The sequence below is a fragment of the Pipistrellus hanaki genome (assembly GCF_964339955.1).
Source record: "Pipistrellus hanaki genome assembly, chromosome: 5".
In the NCBI taxonomy this organism is placed as follows: Eukaryota; Metazoa; Chordata; class Mammalia; order Chiroptera; family Vespertilionidae; genus Pipistrellus; species Pipistrellus hanaki.
Window position 1 is genome coordinate 43262400 of NC_140507.1, and position 20185 is coordinate 43282584.

At 38.6% G+C, this 20185-nt stretch overlaps 1 protein-coding gene across 1 annotated transcript in view; it reads right to left on the bottom strand.

Annotated features, from left to right (window-relative positions):
• The window catches only part of SLC7A11 (solute carrier family 7 member 11), an 82473-nt gene that overhangs the window by 52701 nt on the left and 9587 nt on the right, over positions 1-20185 (bottom strand). The window contains exons 4-5 of the mRNA XM_084884265.1: positions 11311-11436; positions 7738-7837 (exon numbers count right to left, since the gene is read on the bottom strand). Coding sequence (XP_084740391.1) covers positions 7738-7837; positions 11311-11436 — 226 coding nt within the window. The remainder of the gene's footprint in view (positions 1-7737; positions 7838-11310; positions 11437-20185) is intronic.

Here is a 20185-nt window from a genome sequence, read left to right on the forward strand (position 1 = left end):
GTTCATTTATTTATTGAATTTATTGGGATGACATTGGTTAATAAGATTATATAGGTTTCACGTATACAGTTCTATAACATGCCACCTGTATATTGTGCAAATGTTTAAAATCAACCTGAGAATTATGAAAACTTTATAAGCAAACACTTACAGTAAGATGAAAATGTTCCACAACCAAAAGCTCCTTCAAATCATTTCCCTACTAAACTGCATTGATGGAGTTCATTTTTATTTAACATTTTTATAAAGGTATAACATACTAACAGTAAAGTGCACACATCTTAATGAGTAAAGATGGATTTTTACACAACTGTGTAGCCAACAACAAGATCAAGAGATCAAGCATGTCTGCCTTATAGCCCTTCCCAGTAATACCTTCTCCTCCACTCTCCTGCAAAGGCAGCCACTGTTCTGACTTTTATCACCATAGATTAGATTTGCTTATTTCATCACCACAGATGGATATTTGCTTGTATAACAGTTTTACAATGTTTATTCTTTTGTGTCTGGCTTTTTTTTGCTGGCCTTTGTGTTTGTGAGTCTCATCCATATTGTGTGTAGCAGTGATCTAGTATTTTTCATTGAATGAATGTAGCACTATGCAGTCTATTGTTGATGCATATTTGGATTACTTCTAATTCATAGCTATTTTGAATATAGACACCATGGATATGCTTGTACATGTCTATGCATTCATTTCACTTGGTTATATGCTCAGAATAAGATCGCTGGATCCTAGGGTGGATATATGTTTACTGCCAACTACTTCCTACCATTTTTAAAATCTGCTCCAGTAACAGATGAGATTACCTAGTGTCAGTCACTGGGGACATGAAAGCGGAAAATATTTAGTCTCTGTCCTCAAGGAGCTCGTGGTTTATAGAATAAAATAGTGTGATATAGCATAGGGGGCAATGCTGGAAAGCAAATTGGGCAAAATGGGAGCCAGGGCAGGTCTAACCCAGATGGGCAGGTCAGGGAAGATTTTTTTAGAAGAGGCATCGGCCCAGTTGAGTCCTCAAAACTGTTTAACATTTACCCTGGTGAAGTGGTATAAGGACATCCCAGACAGAGTAGAGCACATGAGCACCGGGCCTGAGTAACGCATGATTGAGTATTCTACAGCACTGAGTGTGGCACGGGAGTGAGGACAGAATTTAAGTACACATAGCTTTTGGCTTCAGAGAATCCAGACTTTAGTAGTGGTGTCAAGTCTTATCAAAACTAGTAGGGCAATAGAAGTATGACAAGACATTGCTCAGTTTTAGGGAACCGGCTTTCTAGATATAAACAGAGGCTTACAAGTGGGAACTGAAATGGGATAAAAGATAATAAATTCTCAATTCACACATGTCCCTTTCAATTCACTCTTTTCCAGTATGCATCCTACCAAGCAACCTAAAGTCACTAGCTTCTGAAGTTGCTATTTTTCTTTTTTGTATATTTAGGCAGCTAAGGGTAGGAACATTGTTAGGCATTATACAAAGTTGATAACTAAAGAGCAGAACTTGTTTTTGAAATCCTCACCCAAGGACATGCTTAGAGAGTGGAAGGAAGAAAGAGAGGAATTGATTGGCTGCCTCTGTACATGCCTCAATCAGAGGTCAAACCCACAACCTGGTTATGTGCCCTGATGGAGAATTGAACCTACAACCTTTAGGTGCAAAGGACAACACTCAATGAACTGAGTCACCCTGGCCAGGCAAGAGCAGAACTTTTAGAATATTTCTCAAGGCCTGCACACTTTTCTGGGCCTATTACATGACAAAAGCATTCTGGGCAAACATATTACATTTTCAAGTTCTATAGGATTGCAAATATTGCCCTAAAAGCATATCCCAAAAGAATTTAAGGATTCTTTTACTCTGTCACCCTGCTTGTCTCATTTGGGAATGTCCACCACCTTGCATACATGACTTCTTTTTCCAACCAAAAGGACTGCTGGGGACCCTTTAAAGTCCTGTAGTGTCCTCTCAGGGTCCCAAAATATAAGTTGAGGCAGACTCCATCCTCAAATACACATACATACATAGATAACTGGATCATGAAGGTGGGAAAACTAAGGGTTTATAATAGGGAAAGCTGAACATATAAAGAAAAATACCTTTCTACCTCTTCATTTCATAGGTTAGGAAATTTCCACAAAATAAACAAGTGATATTTTCAACGTACCCTTCTGCTCTCTTAGTGTTCCTTAGGAGGTAAAATGTCAATTTATTAGTTGCACAAAAGCCTGGGGTCACAGGTAGAAACTTTTCATAACCTAAAACCAAATGGCTGGACTTCAACTTTCTCGTGACTTACAACAAAGATGAGAAAGCCTGTCACATTCCATCTTTATAATACACTTATCTATTATAAATTAATAAACAGGTAGTTAATGCTCATGCTTGTTCAAAACAAGGCAACAGGCCCCCAATGGAGTCACTTATGCTAAGTCTCATGTCACCAAAAGGAGACTTAATTACAGTTCCAGCTCTCTCAGAAACGGAATCTGAAACCAGTCTATCAGGAATCATCTGACCAGAACTAGTTAGGCCATCTGCCTATAGACAGGTAAGTAACCTTGCAGTAACCAACCTACTTTTTTGTGTAGCCTAACTTTCTTGTTCCCACTTCCTTCTACCTATAAAAGTCTTTCATTTTGTACAGTTCGTTGGAGCACCTTTCTATCTGCTATATGGGAAAATGCCCAATTGGAATCAATTTTTGTTCAAATAAACTCTTGAAATTATTTATTTTATAAATTTATATTTTAACAAGGTTAAGGTATCTAATATTCTAAAGATATGTTTTAAGTGGAAATAGCTTAGAAAACAGTAGTGATAATGTTGATCTAAAAAGTTAGCAGCCTACCTGGATGGCATAGCTCAGTGATTAAGCATCAAACTATGAACCAGGAGGTCTCAGGTTCAATTCCCAATCAGGGCACATGCCTGGGTTGTGGCTGAATCCCCAGTAGGGTGCGCGCAGGAGGCAGCCAATCAATGATTCTTTTTCATCATTGATGCTTCTCTCCTTCTTTAAAATCAATACAAATATATTAAAAATAATAAAAATAAAAATAAAAAGTTAGCAATCAGCCAGGCCAGTGTGTCTCAATGGTTGAGAGTCAACCAATGAACCAAGAGTTCCCCAGTTTGATTCCTGGTCAGGGCACATGCCTGGGTTGCAGGTTCAAAACACAGTAGGGGCCATGCAGGAGACAGCTGATGGATGTTTCTCTCTCATCAATGTTTCCATCTCTCTATCCCTCTCCCTTCTTCTCTCTCTAAAAAAAAAAATAAATAAATAAATAAATAAAAACATTTTTTAAGTTAGCAGCCAAAGATGTATTTTAATGACCAAAGTATACATTTTAAAAATAGAGGTTGTAGTTATAGCAGGAAGGCAAGCAGCAATCAATACTTACATCTGGAATATGCACTCTTAGGGATTTAATGTGTTTGTTAAAAGCCCGAGGCAATAGGAAGTACAGAAAGAAAATGTAAATAAAACAAAACAAAAAAAAGCACACAAACGAAGAAATATTTCCAGGGTTCTCATATAAAAAATAACCAGTTCTGTCTTAACATTAGTTTTAGAAATGTCTTTTCCAACAATGTTAAAGCAAGAAAGGAAATATTTATGAAAAAGAACACAATTTCAAATATTTGTCATGGCTCTAGAGACTAGAGACAAGGAAAGGGCTTGGGGCAGGGAAGGGGTGAGGAGAAAAAAGCTTCTTATTTTTGTCCAAACTTCCCATCCTGCGGGAAATACACCTTTATGTTCTCCTGGCCTCTAGCAATGAGTCCAAAGCATCGTCTTTGCCTCACATCTCCTCAAGGCCTCCAGAGAATGTTCACAAGGTCTATTGTCTCAGCTTTTCCACGATTGTGCATAAAAGGCACAGCAATGCTAACAATGCATTCCAGTATCCAACCGTGTGAATTATTTTAAAAAGAATCTTATTCTTTAGATGGGATTTGACACAATGGTACAAAATAATCCCCACAGGTGCTTTATCGATAGAAAGACCAAATCCACTGAGGATAGGATTTAAAAGGAAGAAAAAAGACACCGAAAACCTATTTTCTATCAAGCAGTTAAAAAAATAATAATAATAATCCCACCAACCAATATTTAGCTTTGGATCAGGTATGAGGCTGAAATTGGTTGAACTCCCCTGGGCCATAAGGGAAACAGGCAGGCATATTTCTCTGAATACAGACATTGGCAAGAATATTAAAGTTGTTCTGACCCAACTCTGTGACCTGGCTGGGTTAATGATTTCTTTCCCCCTCATCATGTTTCTCTGAAGGAGTTTTTATCATTCTAAAAAGGTTCTGCACTCCTCACAGCCAAGATCCTATGGTATCCTAGCCAAGGTTTGGCAGTGTCTTTTTTCCCATTCAGCATGCGGGAGGTGACTTGCCAACGGACCCGGACCTCCAGGACATCCAGGCTCCTGCTGCCTTTTCTTACACCCCAGGTGGTTGAGTTCTGATGGCAATTGCAGCTTCTTTCTAACTTCTGTGCAATGTCCCCCGTGCTTACCCCCCACCACCACCGCCACCACCATCCAACACTGTCACAGCAGCGGAGGGAGTGGAGGCTCATTTAGGGCCCCATTTATTTATAATTCCACAACCCAGTCTCGTAAATATCTCATGAAAGTCAGAGAGAGGTCAGAGAGAAAGGATCACATCTGAAAAATTAATAAACACCCCTCTCCCTGGGAACTCTTTTAGTCTCCCTCTTGTTCCATTTATATCCAGATATTAACTTTTCCTCGGGAACTTCAAGCCAACAGACTATTTCTTCTAAACACAGCTTCATTTTTTCCCCCCTAAGGCTGATGGCCATAGATTAACAACTAGGCTATTTCTGCCTGTCCACAAAGCAGCTTTCAGGTAGCATAACCACCTGTGATCGAAATATAGTTACTTTATCTGTCCCCTACCTAAGCCACTTGTATCAGATGACATTTCATTTAAAATCCTGGCCTTCATTTCCAGAACGATGATTGAATCCTCAAGAATATAAGAAAATCAACAGTTTCCTATTCTTTAAAACAGGGAGTAGACATGAGGATTATATGGGTAAAAGGATGAAGGTTCATGTAAACCCCATTTGCCCTGCAAACAGTATGGAGATAAGTGTTTAGGCCCAACATGGAGTTGCTGGGTCCCCCAAAACCAAGCCAATGCTGGGCTCTACACTTATTTCCTTGCTCCTTATTCATTTTCTGCTTTTCTCTTCTGTGTTCCTTATTCTTTATCCAATAAAAGCTTCCTGTCTGCCACTCCACTGTGCAGTTTCTGTGGACCCTTGAGAGTGGAGACTGCCCACTTTATGAAGTGCTAAATCACAGTTGTTTGTATCACCAACATTTTCCTTTTAAATCATTTTAACAAGAGTAGCGTTTTGGGTTCAATGTCAATAAAATTAAATATAGCCTGGCCGGCATAGTTCAGTGGTTGAGCATCAACCTATGAATCAGGAGGATGGGACACATGTAAGGGTTGTGGGACATATAGAAGGTATCCAATCAATGATTTTCTCTCATCATTAATGTTTCTATTGCTCCCTTCTTCTCCCTTCCTCTCTGAAATCAATAAGAATAGTTTTTTTAAAAATAAAAAAACAAAAATTAAAGTAATAAGATAATTCAACATGAAAAGAATCTGTCTTCATAAAGAAATCTATCAGCCCTCAAAAGCCTACAGAAGTAGAGATTTGCTCCAGATAAAGAAGGTGACCTGAATATTCAGTGCTGGTAGCAGCGGGGAGTGAGCGAGGTAGGATAATATTTTAATATTCCGTGGGAACAGATGCATCGTACTCACAAGCAAAAGAAACTTCATTCAATAGAATTAATCAAATCTCCCTTGTGACTATCTCCACATTCCACATTCTTGATTGAATACTCCCAGGCTCCAGGCACTTGGCTCTAGCTGAAAGCTTTTGCCACCGCCCCACTTCGTGCTGGTGTCTCCTAGTGACCTTCCCAGTAGCTTGGCTGATGCCCCAGGGCTCCCGAGCTCTGATCCCGGCTGAATAGCCACAGAATAGTTAATTCCAGTGCTAACCCTGTGATCACAACTCCGTTCTTTTCTCTGCCCAGCACCACATTGTGCTTTGGTCACAAATTAAAAGGACTTCAAAATACTGAGGGATTGAAGACTAATGCTTACAAACAATGGATATAAAAATATTCCAGTAATATGCAAATATTTTATGCTAGATTCCTTAGAGCTACAGTCTTTTAACAACCTTCAAACAGATTTTGCTGCAAAAAGCCATGTTAAAGTTTTAAGTTAAGTTCCTGTTCTCTCCTAATTCTCCTCTGCTGCTATATTTTCATAACTCAATGAGATTAATAGGGTAAACACTCCATTTACTTTGAAATATATTTTTATATGCCATGCATTAGCTGGGAGGTAAGATGTTAAAAACTAAAGAAACAGAAGAAAATTGTACTTGTGTTTGAAATGTATTTACATAATTTTTGAACAAGTATGATTTCCTGATATTTTTAGACTCACAGAACACTCTCACAGCTAAATCTGTACAACTATTAGCTCTATAAATAAGAAAAAAGAAATATTGCTACAAATCACCCCAAAACAGTACAATTCAATTTGACTACAATAATTTTGATATTTAAATTATACTTTTCTACCTACTGGGCTTTCTAGCTAAAATCTCTTCAATTAAATCTTACTAGGTCAGCAATTTTCAACTGGTGTGCCACAAAAATTTTTTAAACATGTAATATCTGACTATTTTGTCAGGACCACTGATTTCTTTCCCCTTAGTTATCAAATTAAAAAAAAAAAATGGTAACAGCCAACACAACAAAAACTGTCCGGTGTGAATGAATCGAAATTATATCTTTTTTGTTGTTGTTGTCAGATCGGAAAAAAATATATATATATATATATTTCTTGGTGTGCCACAAAATTTAGTTTATGTGTGCCATGAGATGAAAAAGATTGGAAATCACTGTACTAGATCAATAAAATTAAATTAGGAAAAATCCCACTCTTCTCCATGGTTATTGTTATTCACATTTCCAAGCAAAACAAGGCACAGATACCAAGTTCCAATGCTTACCCCAGAAGGTACCACAGTTAGAAGTACCTCAAAGGAAATGCACCTCCATGGCTTGGTGATTTTCATGAACCTGGCTGCATATTTTCTTTTCAAATGTTGAGAACGTTTTAAGTAATTTGAAAGATCCCTTAAAAAATGTAATAGATTATCTAGTACAACTGATTTCATCATTGGCTTCTCCTTCCATGCCTTTTACCTCCTGGGAGCATTTTACTTATTTCTATATCTGCATTATTTATTTCTCATGGAAAAGTGGAGAAAAGTCAGTCGCTATTTCCAAACACCCCTGAAAGGCCTTTGGACAAACAAAGCAGCAATGGTCAATATCTCCCGGCACTATATCTCCTTCCTGATCCACGCTTACAAGTGATTTGCACTGGTTTGTAAGGCCCAGCTTTTGTTTGATTGTTTTATGACTTTAGGCTCAAACTAGTGGTCACCTCAACTGGGAGCCTCCGTTATGTTTGCATGAAGTTACATGCTCAGGAATGGGCTTGGTGGAGGGAGCCACGCCCTCTTCTTCAGATAAATGGCACTGGGTTGTCACATTTGCCTAGCACTTTGCTTGGCAATAAACTGAAGCACTAGAAGGAGTTAATGAACCAGACTCACTACCATCTACAGTTAGGCACTTACCAGCCAGCATATGCATACATTCCGTAATAGAAAGCCAGTGGCAAGCCCATGATACTGGCGTCTCTTCCTGAAAAGGCATCTTTAAAGTGTTGTGTTTGCCCTGCAATGAGAAGGAGAAGATTTGAAGACTTTTCAAAGAATTGGTTATTATTCATAAACATGAGAAGGGGGAAGGGAGGGTTTGGGTAAAAACTATACTGTTTCGGGTCTAGGTTTCTTACCATCTGCCCATTGCCAATGTCATCTATTAATACTGTATTCATTCCAGAGATGGAGTGCCCAAAATGTATTGGTCACCACCAGCACTACTTTACACTTCTTTTTAATAAAATTATAGCAGAGGAAAATTGTATTTTTTTTAAATCCCTTATTTGAGCGTGTCTCTACTCTTGACAGAGTTTGACCATGAGTGAAGATTAAAGGATATTTGCTAATCTACAGTTTACAGGAGTATGACAGAATTCTTTAAAATGAAGATAACAGAATGCTTGGGAAGAAATATCCATGATTTATTCTCAAGGAGGAGGTGGCAAGAAAGCCCTGAATCACATTCTTACGTTATTTAACTTCCTGCTTCTCCCCTATAGTTCATTAGACACAACAGGGATTGGAAAACCTTGTAACTAAATTCGCTCCACTCCCCCCACCCCAGCTTCTTTGGTAAATAGTTTTATTGGAGTGCAGCCAGGCCACTAGTATTATGGTTGACACTGCCAGCCTATGGGTAATGTCACCCTAAAACAGCAGGGTAGGGTCCTTGTGACCGAGCCCAAACGGCACGCAAAATTAAGAAGATTTCGTATCTGGCCTTGTGTAGAAAGTCTGCTGATGCTGTTCTAGAAAATGGCATGGGTTCCTTCTAGAAACACTGAAAAAAAATTATACCGAACTTTAAAATAGATACATTTCAACAAATTTTGCATCAACATGTGGATTGTACACTTTATTGATTGCATTTTTCTCTACTTTGTGAATCATAATGGGCCTTTCCTTGTATGTCTTTTGGATAATAACAAAAAAAAAAAACACAGAAAAAAACAGAAAAAAACAACAACACAAGAATTCAGATTTAGTCAGCCAGTATCTGAAATGAAGCATTAAAAAGTCTCTTTCCCAAAGCAAATAGCAAATGAGATTATCCTAATAGAAAGTGTGACATTGTTTCAAAATTGGTCTTCACCTAAGTAAATTAAAGGTATATGAGACCCTTTATCTTTAGTCCTCTCAGTTGCTGCCTGGATTGGCCAACAACAACAGATATGTCAACATAATATGTGTGAGTTTTGAGACCAACAGTGGAGAATATTGAATTATACTCTAAATGATTTTTATCCAATTCCCGAATTTAGCTCATGTTTTAAAATGATACAGTGAATTCAGAAATGCCTATTTTACTGAAAACACCTCTTCCGCATAAGTGGGAACTATAAAGGCTGGAACTCTGATAAAAACATCTGTTGCATTTTTTTGTTTTTGTTTTATCATGATCTGTGGTCTCCTTGGCCTAAGAATTCCTCATAGCACTGAATAATCAGTAAGAGAAACCAAATTTAATAAAGATCAGGTCCTAAGCACAGATCGTAAGAAGTGCCTTCTGCGAGTATTTCAGAAGAGAGGCCTTGCTGAATCCCAGGGATACTGCGACCGCATCAGAGAGGTCTCAGGGAGATGGAAGTCAGGATCTTCAGAGGAAAGCTTAGCACATCCTCAAAAGTAAATACAGACCATAGGACTATTTTCAGGATCTGATTAGAGTAGACAAAAAATGGCCTAATCTAGATTAGTAAAAAAAATAAAAATAAAAAAAACCACACACACACAAAAAAAAACAAACACCATTTTCCTCTCTGGAGTTTCAAATTCATGTGGAAAATATATTATCTAGTTAGAGGGGGAAAAAATCACTATTTCATAATTCTAGAGTAAATATACTTGCTAAGAATGCTCTCCAAAATGTTAAAATATTTACTTTGAATTGGTAATACTCTCGGGGCATTTCTCAGATTATGAGGAAGCTTAGTCATATTAAACACGGATATCCTAAGATTTTATCCTAAGGATCATTCTAGTGTAAAGTGCTGAGATGCTTCCAAAAGGTATCTCATGACTTCTGCTCTCAAGGATTCTACAACACAGTAGTTTTTGGGCAACCTCTTCTCATCTCACACACACATTTAAGTGGTAAAAACTGACTACAGTCATACATTACACCAAAAAAGATAAAGGGGGGGAAGGAGAAAATCTTGTTTTCAAGGATGATATATCACCTTTTGGAACCTAAGCTAGACCCAACGTGGGTCAATGATCCAGAGTTTCTACACTTTCCAAAAATGGAAGAAGCTCCCTACAGAAGACTAAAGAGCTAGCCCAGAAAAAGAAAGCACCAACAAAACATCATTTTCCCTACATTTCTCATGGCTCAGATGAAGTCTGAGCAGGCCAGCTCTGTGGAGACCAACGTGAATGAGGAGAGCCAGCTCCTGTCTTCTCTTTGTTGTGTTTATTCTGCGTAGGCCAAGATTGCTGGATTGGATGCCAATGTTTAGCCAGGAGGCCTCTATGAATTCCCACTGGGCTCATTCAGTGGACAACAGCAAATCCCTTTCCCCCACCTTTTGCCATTTGTTATTGTTGAATGCCTCTACCCATTTTGCTGAATTTTGGCATATCTTTTGCCTTGTGTAATTCCTCTGCAACTTCATTAAACTTCCCAATAAATTTCCTTTCTTGGAACTGACAATGTCCATTTGAAAACATTAAATACTTTACATGCTCAAGTTATAGGTCACTCCCTTACAATTGCATCTCACTTTCCTATTTACTTCCTACTATCCTGCCCATGGCTAATTAAATAACTCACCTGGGCCTGCTTCCTTTCCAGCACTTTCCCCTGAGCCCAAGCTATTGCATGTGCCTCCTTCCCTAAAGCAACTGAAACTCAAAATTACAATACATCACCCCCTCAGCCACCTCAGGTTTCTTACTAGTCAACTCTGTAAGGCAAGTACTCCCATAAAATGCTCTTACATTTCTGTTAAAATGCAGTATGCATTAAAAAATAATGTAACAATGATAACTGAGTATTCACCACTATTTTTGTCACATAATACTTGGTTTTTAGGAATGCTACTCCCTCATCTGTCTCCCTGCCAAAATTCCATTCTTAAGGTAAAAAGAATAGTAACCATAAAGGAAAGGAATTATTGATCATCTTTTATTATGATCCAGATATCTTTAATCTTCATTTCTGTCACTGAACTAGTTTCAAGTTTAACTGCATATTTTTTTTCTTTCCCATTTTGAGTTTTCACTTCAAACAGTTTACACCAAGAGAGAATTCACTGATGCCTTATTTTGTTGCTTGGCCCAGTCTTAATGCTCTGGTTGCCATTTAGCTCTAAATACCAACTCATCCTCAGGGTAGCAGGCTTTCATATCAATTAGATGACAGTATAGATTCCAAGATCCACAAGCAGAGACTAATTAAGGATTCTGCTAGTACAAGCGAAAGTTAGTGCTGGAGAGACCAAAAGCAGATACGTACTTTAAAAAGCATTTATTTTCAGTCCATACCTTTAATTAGCTGCATAACTCCAGGGACTATAATTATCAGAATTGCTATGAGCTTGCAAAAGGTTAGGAAAATCTGGATCCGGGCACTCCAGCTGACACTCATGCTATTTAGGACCATCACTGCAGCTGCAAACAAACAAGCAACAAACAAAAAACAGATTAAGTCACAAAAGGAGAATCCTTATTGGCATGAAGATATCGTAGGTCCTGATTACTCTAAAAGCCATCCATGACCAGAGGTGTTAGCATGACCTGGAAGCATTGTGGAAATGCAGAAACTCGGGCATGGCCCAGACCTAAGAAATACAAATCTGCATTTCAACAAGAACAAGGGTGATTTTTATACACATCAATGTTTGAGAAGCTTTTAGATAAAAACCTCTGGACAGTAAGAAGTCATTTCTTGTTCTTTTTTAATATGAGTGAATAAATATTATAGTGCCTTGATGATTATATAAAAATATCTTCTAAGCAAATCCTGAAGTCTTTGCAGCACACAATCAGGTTGCTGAATGTAACTCTTCAGCTTGCTAAGGCAGCAGCTACCTCCTCCCTCAGTGATTCTGTGCATATTCACCTCTCAGTGCGAATCACCCTCAGGAAGAAGTAAGATGTCAAGTACGTGGCTGGGACCTTATGCTTCACTCCCAGGACTAGCCTCAGCCAGCAGTTATGCTGTTCCTCTTTGCTGTCCAATTAGCACGGCCAAGAGTGACTTTCAAGCTACCCAAAACAAAGAGTCTTCCAAGACATGTTTTGGGACTTGGACAAAAACCATTGTAAAGGATGCGTCCAAAATAGCACCCAGGTTAGGATGAGCCCTGGGTCCGAAGCCAGCGGGATGTCCCTTTCTTACGGAGGCTGCCTGTGGTTTCCCAGCAGCACGCAACCAGCTACGCTCCCCACCAGGTGTGGACCATGAGAGCCTCGAGGAGAAAACAAGCCGCATCCATCTCTGCATTGCTAGCATCCAGCTGCATGCCTGCCCCAGGAAGATCATCAGCACCATTTGGTTGAATGAGTGAATGAGCTGGATACTCAGTTTAAAAAACTAACAAAACCAAAAACCACTGCCATGGGCCAAAAAGACATTAAATGAATGGTGATAAGATGCTGCCTCGTATACTCTGCAGGAATGACTGGGGTTGTTTTAGGCAGTGGATTTCAATTATGCTCTTTACAAAACCTTATGCTCAGTGTTAACCATCTCTTCCCACCAAAAAAGCAACTCCACATTTGCAGTTATTATCTATAAGCTTTATTTTTAAAAATGTATATTCCTCCCAAACAAATAAAAAGTGTATAAAGGCATTTCTCCACAGATAAAACAAAACACAGAATTCTTATTCAAATTGCAATAGGAAGCTTGCCTTATGTGCAGCAACGAGTTATCTTTTTATCTTCCACCGCATGACATAATCACTGACTCATTTCAGAATTTAAGAATCAATACAAATGTTATCAACTTAATGGCCTAAACCCCTAAAAGAAGGTTGATTAAGGGACATTTTTAATGGTTTGCTATGCACGCATTTAAAATCATGATGTAGTCAGATATTTATAATATGAAAGGGTGTTCAAGATATAATACTGACCAATAGAGCAAGTGACAGAGATGGATAGACACATATAAACACACAAAGGCAAAAAGGAAATGAAAAAAATCTAAAAAATCATATATCAAAACATTAACAGAAGGTATCTATGAATGTTAGAACACTAAATAATTTTCAATGTTCTTATTTATTTTTCTGCATTATTTCAATAAATTTATAATGAACATTTTAAAGCAACAAATAAAGCAATTTTCATTTTTGAAAAAATTCAAAGATGGAAAAACTAAGGGCTCGGTAGATTCCCCACACAGAGGCTAGGAGTTTCCTAATGATGAAAGGCTAAAGGAAGGATAATCAGAAAGGCTGAGCCTGGAATAAGCTACACGGGAAGTTAAGGGAAAGTTTTTATGTACGTTTGAAGCTTAAAACTTGAAGAAACAGACACAGCATTAATAGCACAGTGCATCATTTTATCAGAGAAAGGATAAAACATAAAATTATTTCTCTCCCCAATATAAAGCACTTATATATCAAAAAATAATATGATGCGCTGAGACCGGTTTGGCTCAATGGATAGAGCATCGGCTTGGGGACTGAAGGGACCCGGGTTTGATTCCGGTCAAGGGCATGTACCTTGGTTGTGGGCATATCCCCAGTAGGGGGTGTGCAAGAGGCAGCTGATCGATGACTCTCTCTCATCGATGTTTCTAGCTTTCTATCTCTCTCCCTTCCTCTTTGTACAAAATCAATAAAATATATTTTTAAAAAAATAATAATAATATGATGCAACTCTGCTCTCATCTTTGTCATCCAGTGATTTCTTCCCCTGTTTCTATGCAAATGAGTCTGTAATAAATTAATCATCATACAAAGGGAATTATTTTTTCAGTTAAAGAGATTCAGCATTGGCCTGCAAGAAAATGGAACTCATGTCCACCACCAACAAAAGAGCAGTTTTCTTTTAAACAGAGCTCCTAAAACCCCAAACACTATTTCTTTTTTTTCTTTTTTAAATATATTTTATTACTTTTTTAGAGAGGAAGGGAGAAGGAGAGATAGAAACACTGATGAGAGAGAAGCATAGATCAGCTGCCTCCTGCACACCCTCCACTGGAGATGTGCCCACAATCAAGGTACATGCCCTTGACTGGAATCGAACCTGGGACCCTTCAGTCCAAAGGCTGACGCTCTATCCACTGAGCCAAACCAGTCAGGGCTCCAAATACTATTTCTGGTAGTACTTCACAGTAGAAGAGAGCTGTTGCATAGAGATGAAGGGAGAAAAAGGAGGAGAAGAAGAAAGGGAAAGAAGGAAGGAAAGGGGGAGGGAGGAAGAGAGGGAGGTAGGGGGGGGAGGGAGGGAGGAGGGAGGGAGGAAGGGATGGAAAAGATTAGAGGTGGAAGGAAGGAAGGGAGGAGGGGAGGGAGGGATGGGGGAGGAAGAAGAAAGTGAAAGAGGCATTCTTATTTTTTTTTGGAACCTCTATCTATATATTTGAGAAGAGGAAGAGGGTTTGTTACTTTCATAAAGAATGTAAGTATTCAGTGCCTATTAAAAAAGAAAAAAAGTATTTGGGATTTTCTTTTGTATTTTGTTAAGTCTTCTTAGAAAAATGGAAGACAAAATTAAACTGGTATTACGAACTGATAGTCTCACCTCACTTTGCTCTCAGACAGCTAAAATAAAAATTCTGGTGAAGACTGATTTCTCTCAAAGGTTTCTCAGAACGCTGCTTTACTTGAGCATCCAGACATTGCGCTCATTGTGTGGTACAGCTGGGTGTGCCTCTGCCACCCTGAAGGACACAGCTGAGCAAGGAACAGGCGGCCAGTACAGAGGCGCAGTGAAGGTTCTCACGTGGCTGAAGCTGCTGTTTCATCATGTGCCCTTACAGAGAAATGTAAGTCTATGAATGCTGCTTACCCAACAAAATTGAAAAAGGATCTGAGATTCAATAGAGCAAGAGTTTTCTGAGTCTCTGAGACAAATGATACCTACTTTGTTTTTGATACACTACCCACAATGTAATAATCAAAGAAATCTGAGCAAGCTCTCTGGTCCTAGTTTTACCTTCATTGAAAAACAATTGCTAATTTCATACATTAGGAATAATTTATATAAATTTGGGATGATGATGATGATGATGATATGGTTACTATTACTGTGTTGCTTATCCTATATGTTACCAAAATGAAAATTCAGGGACCTAGAGTTTTTTGGAACTTTTTTAATGATACAGTGTCCTAAGATCTGAAATGCAACCAGGAAAGCCATATGTACAAATCCTGGAGAGAAGAAATACATATTTGAAGGGAACTGTATCTGAAGAAAATGTTTTAGGTGAATGTTAAGGACTGAGTCTGCGACTTAAGAATGGCAAGTATGTCTTGCTGCACTTCTGTAATTCAAGTCTGCCTTTGCTTTTGCAGAGTAAGATTACTGAGCCTGGATATACTGGTTTTTCCCTGGCTCAGACTTCTGACTGCTTCAGGTTACCCTGGCAAAAAATATATTTATGCTGTAGGGAAGTTATATGGTGGATTGTGTCATTGTTTTCCTAACAGCTGCCTGGACTGCCTTTATCTCTTCGTTAGCATTTATTTCCTGGATGCATTAATTTCAAAGAAAATGTGTAGCAAAAAATTGAAACAGAGAGTCCATATCTAGGGAACTTACTATTGGGAATAAAAGTGGTAAGCATTAAATCATATGTAACTGTGTAGAAACTTAATTTCTTAATATGACCTTTTCTCCTCTCTTTCCTTTTGATTCTTACTGGCCACACTGGGCATCCTGACTCACCTACCTCCTTCTCTCTTACAGGGCCACTCCCTCAGTGGTTAAGCCTCTGGGACAAAGAAATTCTGATCAGCATCAAATAACCTAAGGAACAAAGCCTCCGCCTCCGGTGCATTGACCCCAGAGATAGAGTTACAAAAGTCAAATGAGAGATAACAGCTAAGCTTCAGTTGTGTTGCAGCTCCAGGTCCAGAAAAACAAGGTGGCAAAACTAGAGAGATGCCATGGCTCACACCAGGACCAAATGCACTGACTAATGACCCCCTATTCTAGCTCTGACCAATCAGTAGAGACCATGACGCGAACTCCCTTAGTCACCGTGATTAATGATCTTTCCCCAACATAACCCATGCCCTGGAAGTCATGGGGGATCCATGATTTGAACATTAGCTTGCCCATGTCTAGGCGTAGGCCACTTCCTAAAAATAAACCCTTCCTTTGCTACAAACTCCTGTTGGTGGTGTCTTATTGGGCCTTGATGTGTGCAGGCAAAGAAACCGCTTTAGGCTGGTACCAAATGTAAACTTGATATTATTACATGGCAGACGCAGTGCAAAGACTTTACACGGATATGTTATTTAATCTTCACCTCTCTATGATGTAGTTACCATCACTGGCTTTGTTTTTCAGACGAGACTCGGAACATTAATGAACATGCCTATGTTCATGCAGGTAAGTATGAAGATGGGATTGGAGCCAAGGTAGGCTGCCTTCAGAGTCCTTACTTTTGCCACTGGTTCCTAGGTAGCAAGGAGGAAGTAGCTCGAAGACATATAGGATCTCACTAGAACACCTGATTCTTCCAAACTCCTGGCAACTCCCCCCCTTCTCTGCTTAAGTTCACGTTTGTCTTGGCTGGGATTTCAGGACACTTCAGGGACACATTGTACTGTTATCCTCCTGAATAAATGGTTGTTGTCTACAGTATTTGTGCATTTAAATACTATGCATATCTACCTAAGACTTGGCGGTCTTGGTAATTTAGTTATGATAGAAAAGGAATAAGTATAGCCAGACTTCAAAAGATGAAACAAATTCACTCCATGTGCTCATATTTGAAATGCTACCACAGAACTGGTCCTAGATTTTCTTTCATGTAAGTTACTGATGCCAGGAAAATACAGTTTTAAAAAAGAAAATACAGTAATGCATTTACAGAACTCGCTAATTTTTTCTTACAATGCAATCACATGTTATTTTTAATTTGTTTGCTTCCCCTAATTATTCTCACAGGTATGAGAGCTGAGCAGGGCTATTTACTCACCTACATAAACTAAACTCAAACTCACAGAGGCTGTTAGGGTTGGATCTGGAAGTAGATCTCACATTTTGAAAAACTATTTTTATTATATAATTCTTCCTTTAGAGTGTTGGATTTAGTTTTATGAGACCAAAGCAACAGACCAAATATCATTTTAAATATTCAGCATATGCATATTGTGGACGAAAGGGGCCATATGCTGACCTGACAAGTTCAAGTCTTACAAACTCAGAAACCTAAAAGAACCACAAAGGATGGCCTGAAATTAAACTTTAACTAAATGCAGTTATGGTGGGCAATTATACCCTAAGTATACCTTCACTGATAAGGTCAACCTTTACCTTATCTGAGCCAATCTGTCTTTTTGCATCTATGATAACATACCCTTGAAATGTTCCTGCACCCACCTAAGTATGTGTCCATCATTTTACTTTTTATCCATTCCCAGGGGTTTCCCCACTTTGCTATTTCCTGCCTCTCTAGTCTATCACCAATGGATTTCATGTAACTCACCTACATCCCTTTCCTTTGATTGGAATGTATAAATATAGATGTAACCCGCCATTCTCAGGAACATTATTTCTATTCATTGAGGTTCTGCTTCCCGGCATATGTCTACAGTTTGGCTCAAATAAACTCACAAAAATTCTTTACAGGTTTCAATGTTTGTTTGTTTTTTACATTAACATCACCAATGCTTCTTGAAACTATAAAAAGAGTGAAAATTCACGGGGTTCCTCCGAAGGTAAAGGGAATACTGTCAGTATTGGGATAGAGGGGAATGCCAGACATGAATATAAGATTTCCCAGTTACACTTCCATGTGACTCACATGTTTACCCCAATGGAGAGGGCTTTGAATAAACACAGCTTCTCCTCCCTCCAAATTTCAGAAATGAAGTAGAGCCCAGATGCTCCTATATTTACCATAGGGTTACATCCAGATAAATCCTCTGTGAGATGAAAATGTTCTAAGTGGAAAATGCACTTAATACACCCAACTTCCTGAACATCATAGCTTAGCCAAGCCTACCTTAAATATGCTCAGAATATAGTAAGAAATTATTAAAATCAAAATTTGAAGTATAGGTTCTACCAAGTAATGTTAATGTAAAAAACCATTGAAACCTGTAAAGAATTTTTTGTGAGTTTATTTGAGCCAAATTGTGGACATATGCCGGGAAGCAGAACCTCAATGAATAAAAAGTAGAATGATAAAAAGTAAAACGGTGGACACATACTTAGGTGGGTGGAGGGACAATTAACATGATAATGAAGAAATTTGTGGTATCTGTCCTGTCACCCAGAACATTTGATTGTGCTCCAGGGGCTCCAGAAAAAGGAAAGTTACAAGTTACCCAGACATTTCAAGGGTATGCAAAAAGACAGATAGGCTCAGTTAAGGTAAAGGTTGACCTTGTCAATGAAGATACCGGCCTAAGACGTAACTGCCCACCCTAACTGCTTTTAGTTAAAGTTTAATTTTAGGCCACCCTTTGTGGTTCTTTTAGGTCTCTGAGTTTGCAAGACTGCCATGCAGGCCTCCCCTGAGCTTGTCAGGTCAGCACATGGTCCCTTCCATCCACAGTGTGAATCATTATCCCATCATCATAAAGTCTAAAAATCGTAAGTCTCCCTGGCCAGTTTGGCTCTGTGGATAGAGCACTGGCTTGTAGACTGAAGGGTCTCACATTCAGTTCCAGTCAAGGGCACATGCCTGGGTTGTGGGCTCGATCCCCGTTGCGGGCATGCAGGAGGCAGCTGATCAATGAATGATTCTCTCTCATCATTGATGTTTCTATCTCTCCCTCTCCCTTCCTCTCTGAAATCAATAAAAATATTGGGTCGGCAGCTAAGTAATTGCGGGTTTCACACATATATGGCTTCAGTTGAATTTTTAGGTTTGCAGACGTAGTACAAATGTAAAACACATTTTGTTATTTGATAGTTGGCTATTCAGCTGTTAATCAGTAAAAAAAGTTTTTTGATCTGTTTTGTAGTTTTCGTTTGGCGTTCGTTGAAAAATGGAAAATCAAAAGGAACATTTTCGTCATATTTTGCTTTTTTATTTCCGCAAAGGGAAAACGCATCGCAAGCTCATAAAAAGTTATGTGCTGTTTATGGTGACGAAGCCTTAAAAGAACGGCAGTGTCAAAATTGGTTTGCCAAATTTCGTTCTGGTGATTTCTCACTCAAAGATGAAAGACGCTCTGGTCGTCCAGTTGAAGTTGATGACGCCCTAATCAAAGCAATAATCAATTCGGACTGTCACAGTACAACACGTGAGATTGCAGAGAAGCTTCATGTATCACATACATGCATTGAAAATCACTTAAAACAACTTGGCTATGTTCAAAAACTCAATACATGGGTTCCTCACGAACTGAAAGAATCACAGTTAACGCAACGCATTAGCAGCTGCGATTTGCTAAAGAAACGTAATGAAAATGATCCATTTTTAAAATGACTGATAACTGGCGATGAAAAATGGGTTGTTTACAACAATATCAAGCGGAAAAGATCGTGGAGCAGGCCAGGTGAACCAACTCAAACAACATCAAAAGCTGATATTCATCAAAAGAAGGTTTTGTTATCAGTTTGGTGGGATTACAAAGGAATTGTCTACTTTGAACTCTTACCACCCAACTGAACGATCAATTCTGATGTCTACATTGAACAACTAACGAAATTAAACAATGCAGTTGAAGAAAAGCGGCCCGAATTGACAAATCGAAAAGGTGTTGTATTCCATCATGACAATGCAAGGCCACACACATCTTTGGTCACTCGGCAAAAATTAATGGAGCTTGGTTGGGATGTTTTGCCACATCCACCATATAGTCCTGACCTTGCACCATCTGATTACTTTTTGTTTCGATCTTTACAAAACTCCTTGAATGGTAAAAATTTCAATAATGATGATGATGTCAAATCGTACCTGATTCAGTTTTTTGCTAATAAAAACCAGAAGTTTTTTGAACGTGGGATTATGATGCTGCCTGAAAGATGGCAAAAGGTCATTGATCAAAATGGGCAATACATTACAGAATAAAGTTATTTAGTTCCATGAAAAAATTGTCTTTGATTTTCTTTTAAAAATCCGCAATTACTTAGTTGCCTACCCAATATATTAAAAAAATAAAAATTATAAGTAGAACCACTATAAGTCAGGGACCTCTGTACTTTTTAAAAGGGGTGAGGAGTAAATTAGCATTTAGTAACTCTCCATCCCCACCCCACTCTCATTTCTTTAATGGTT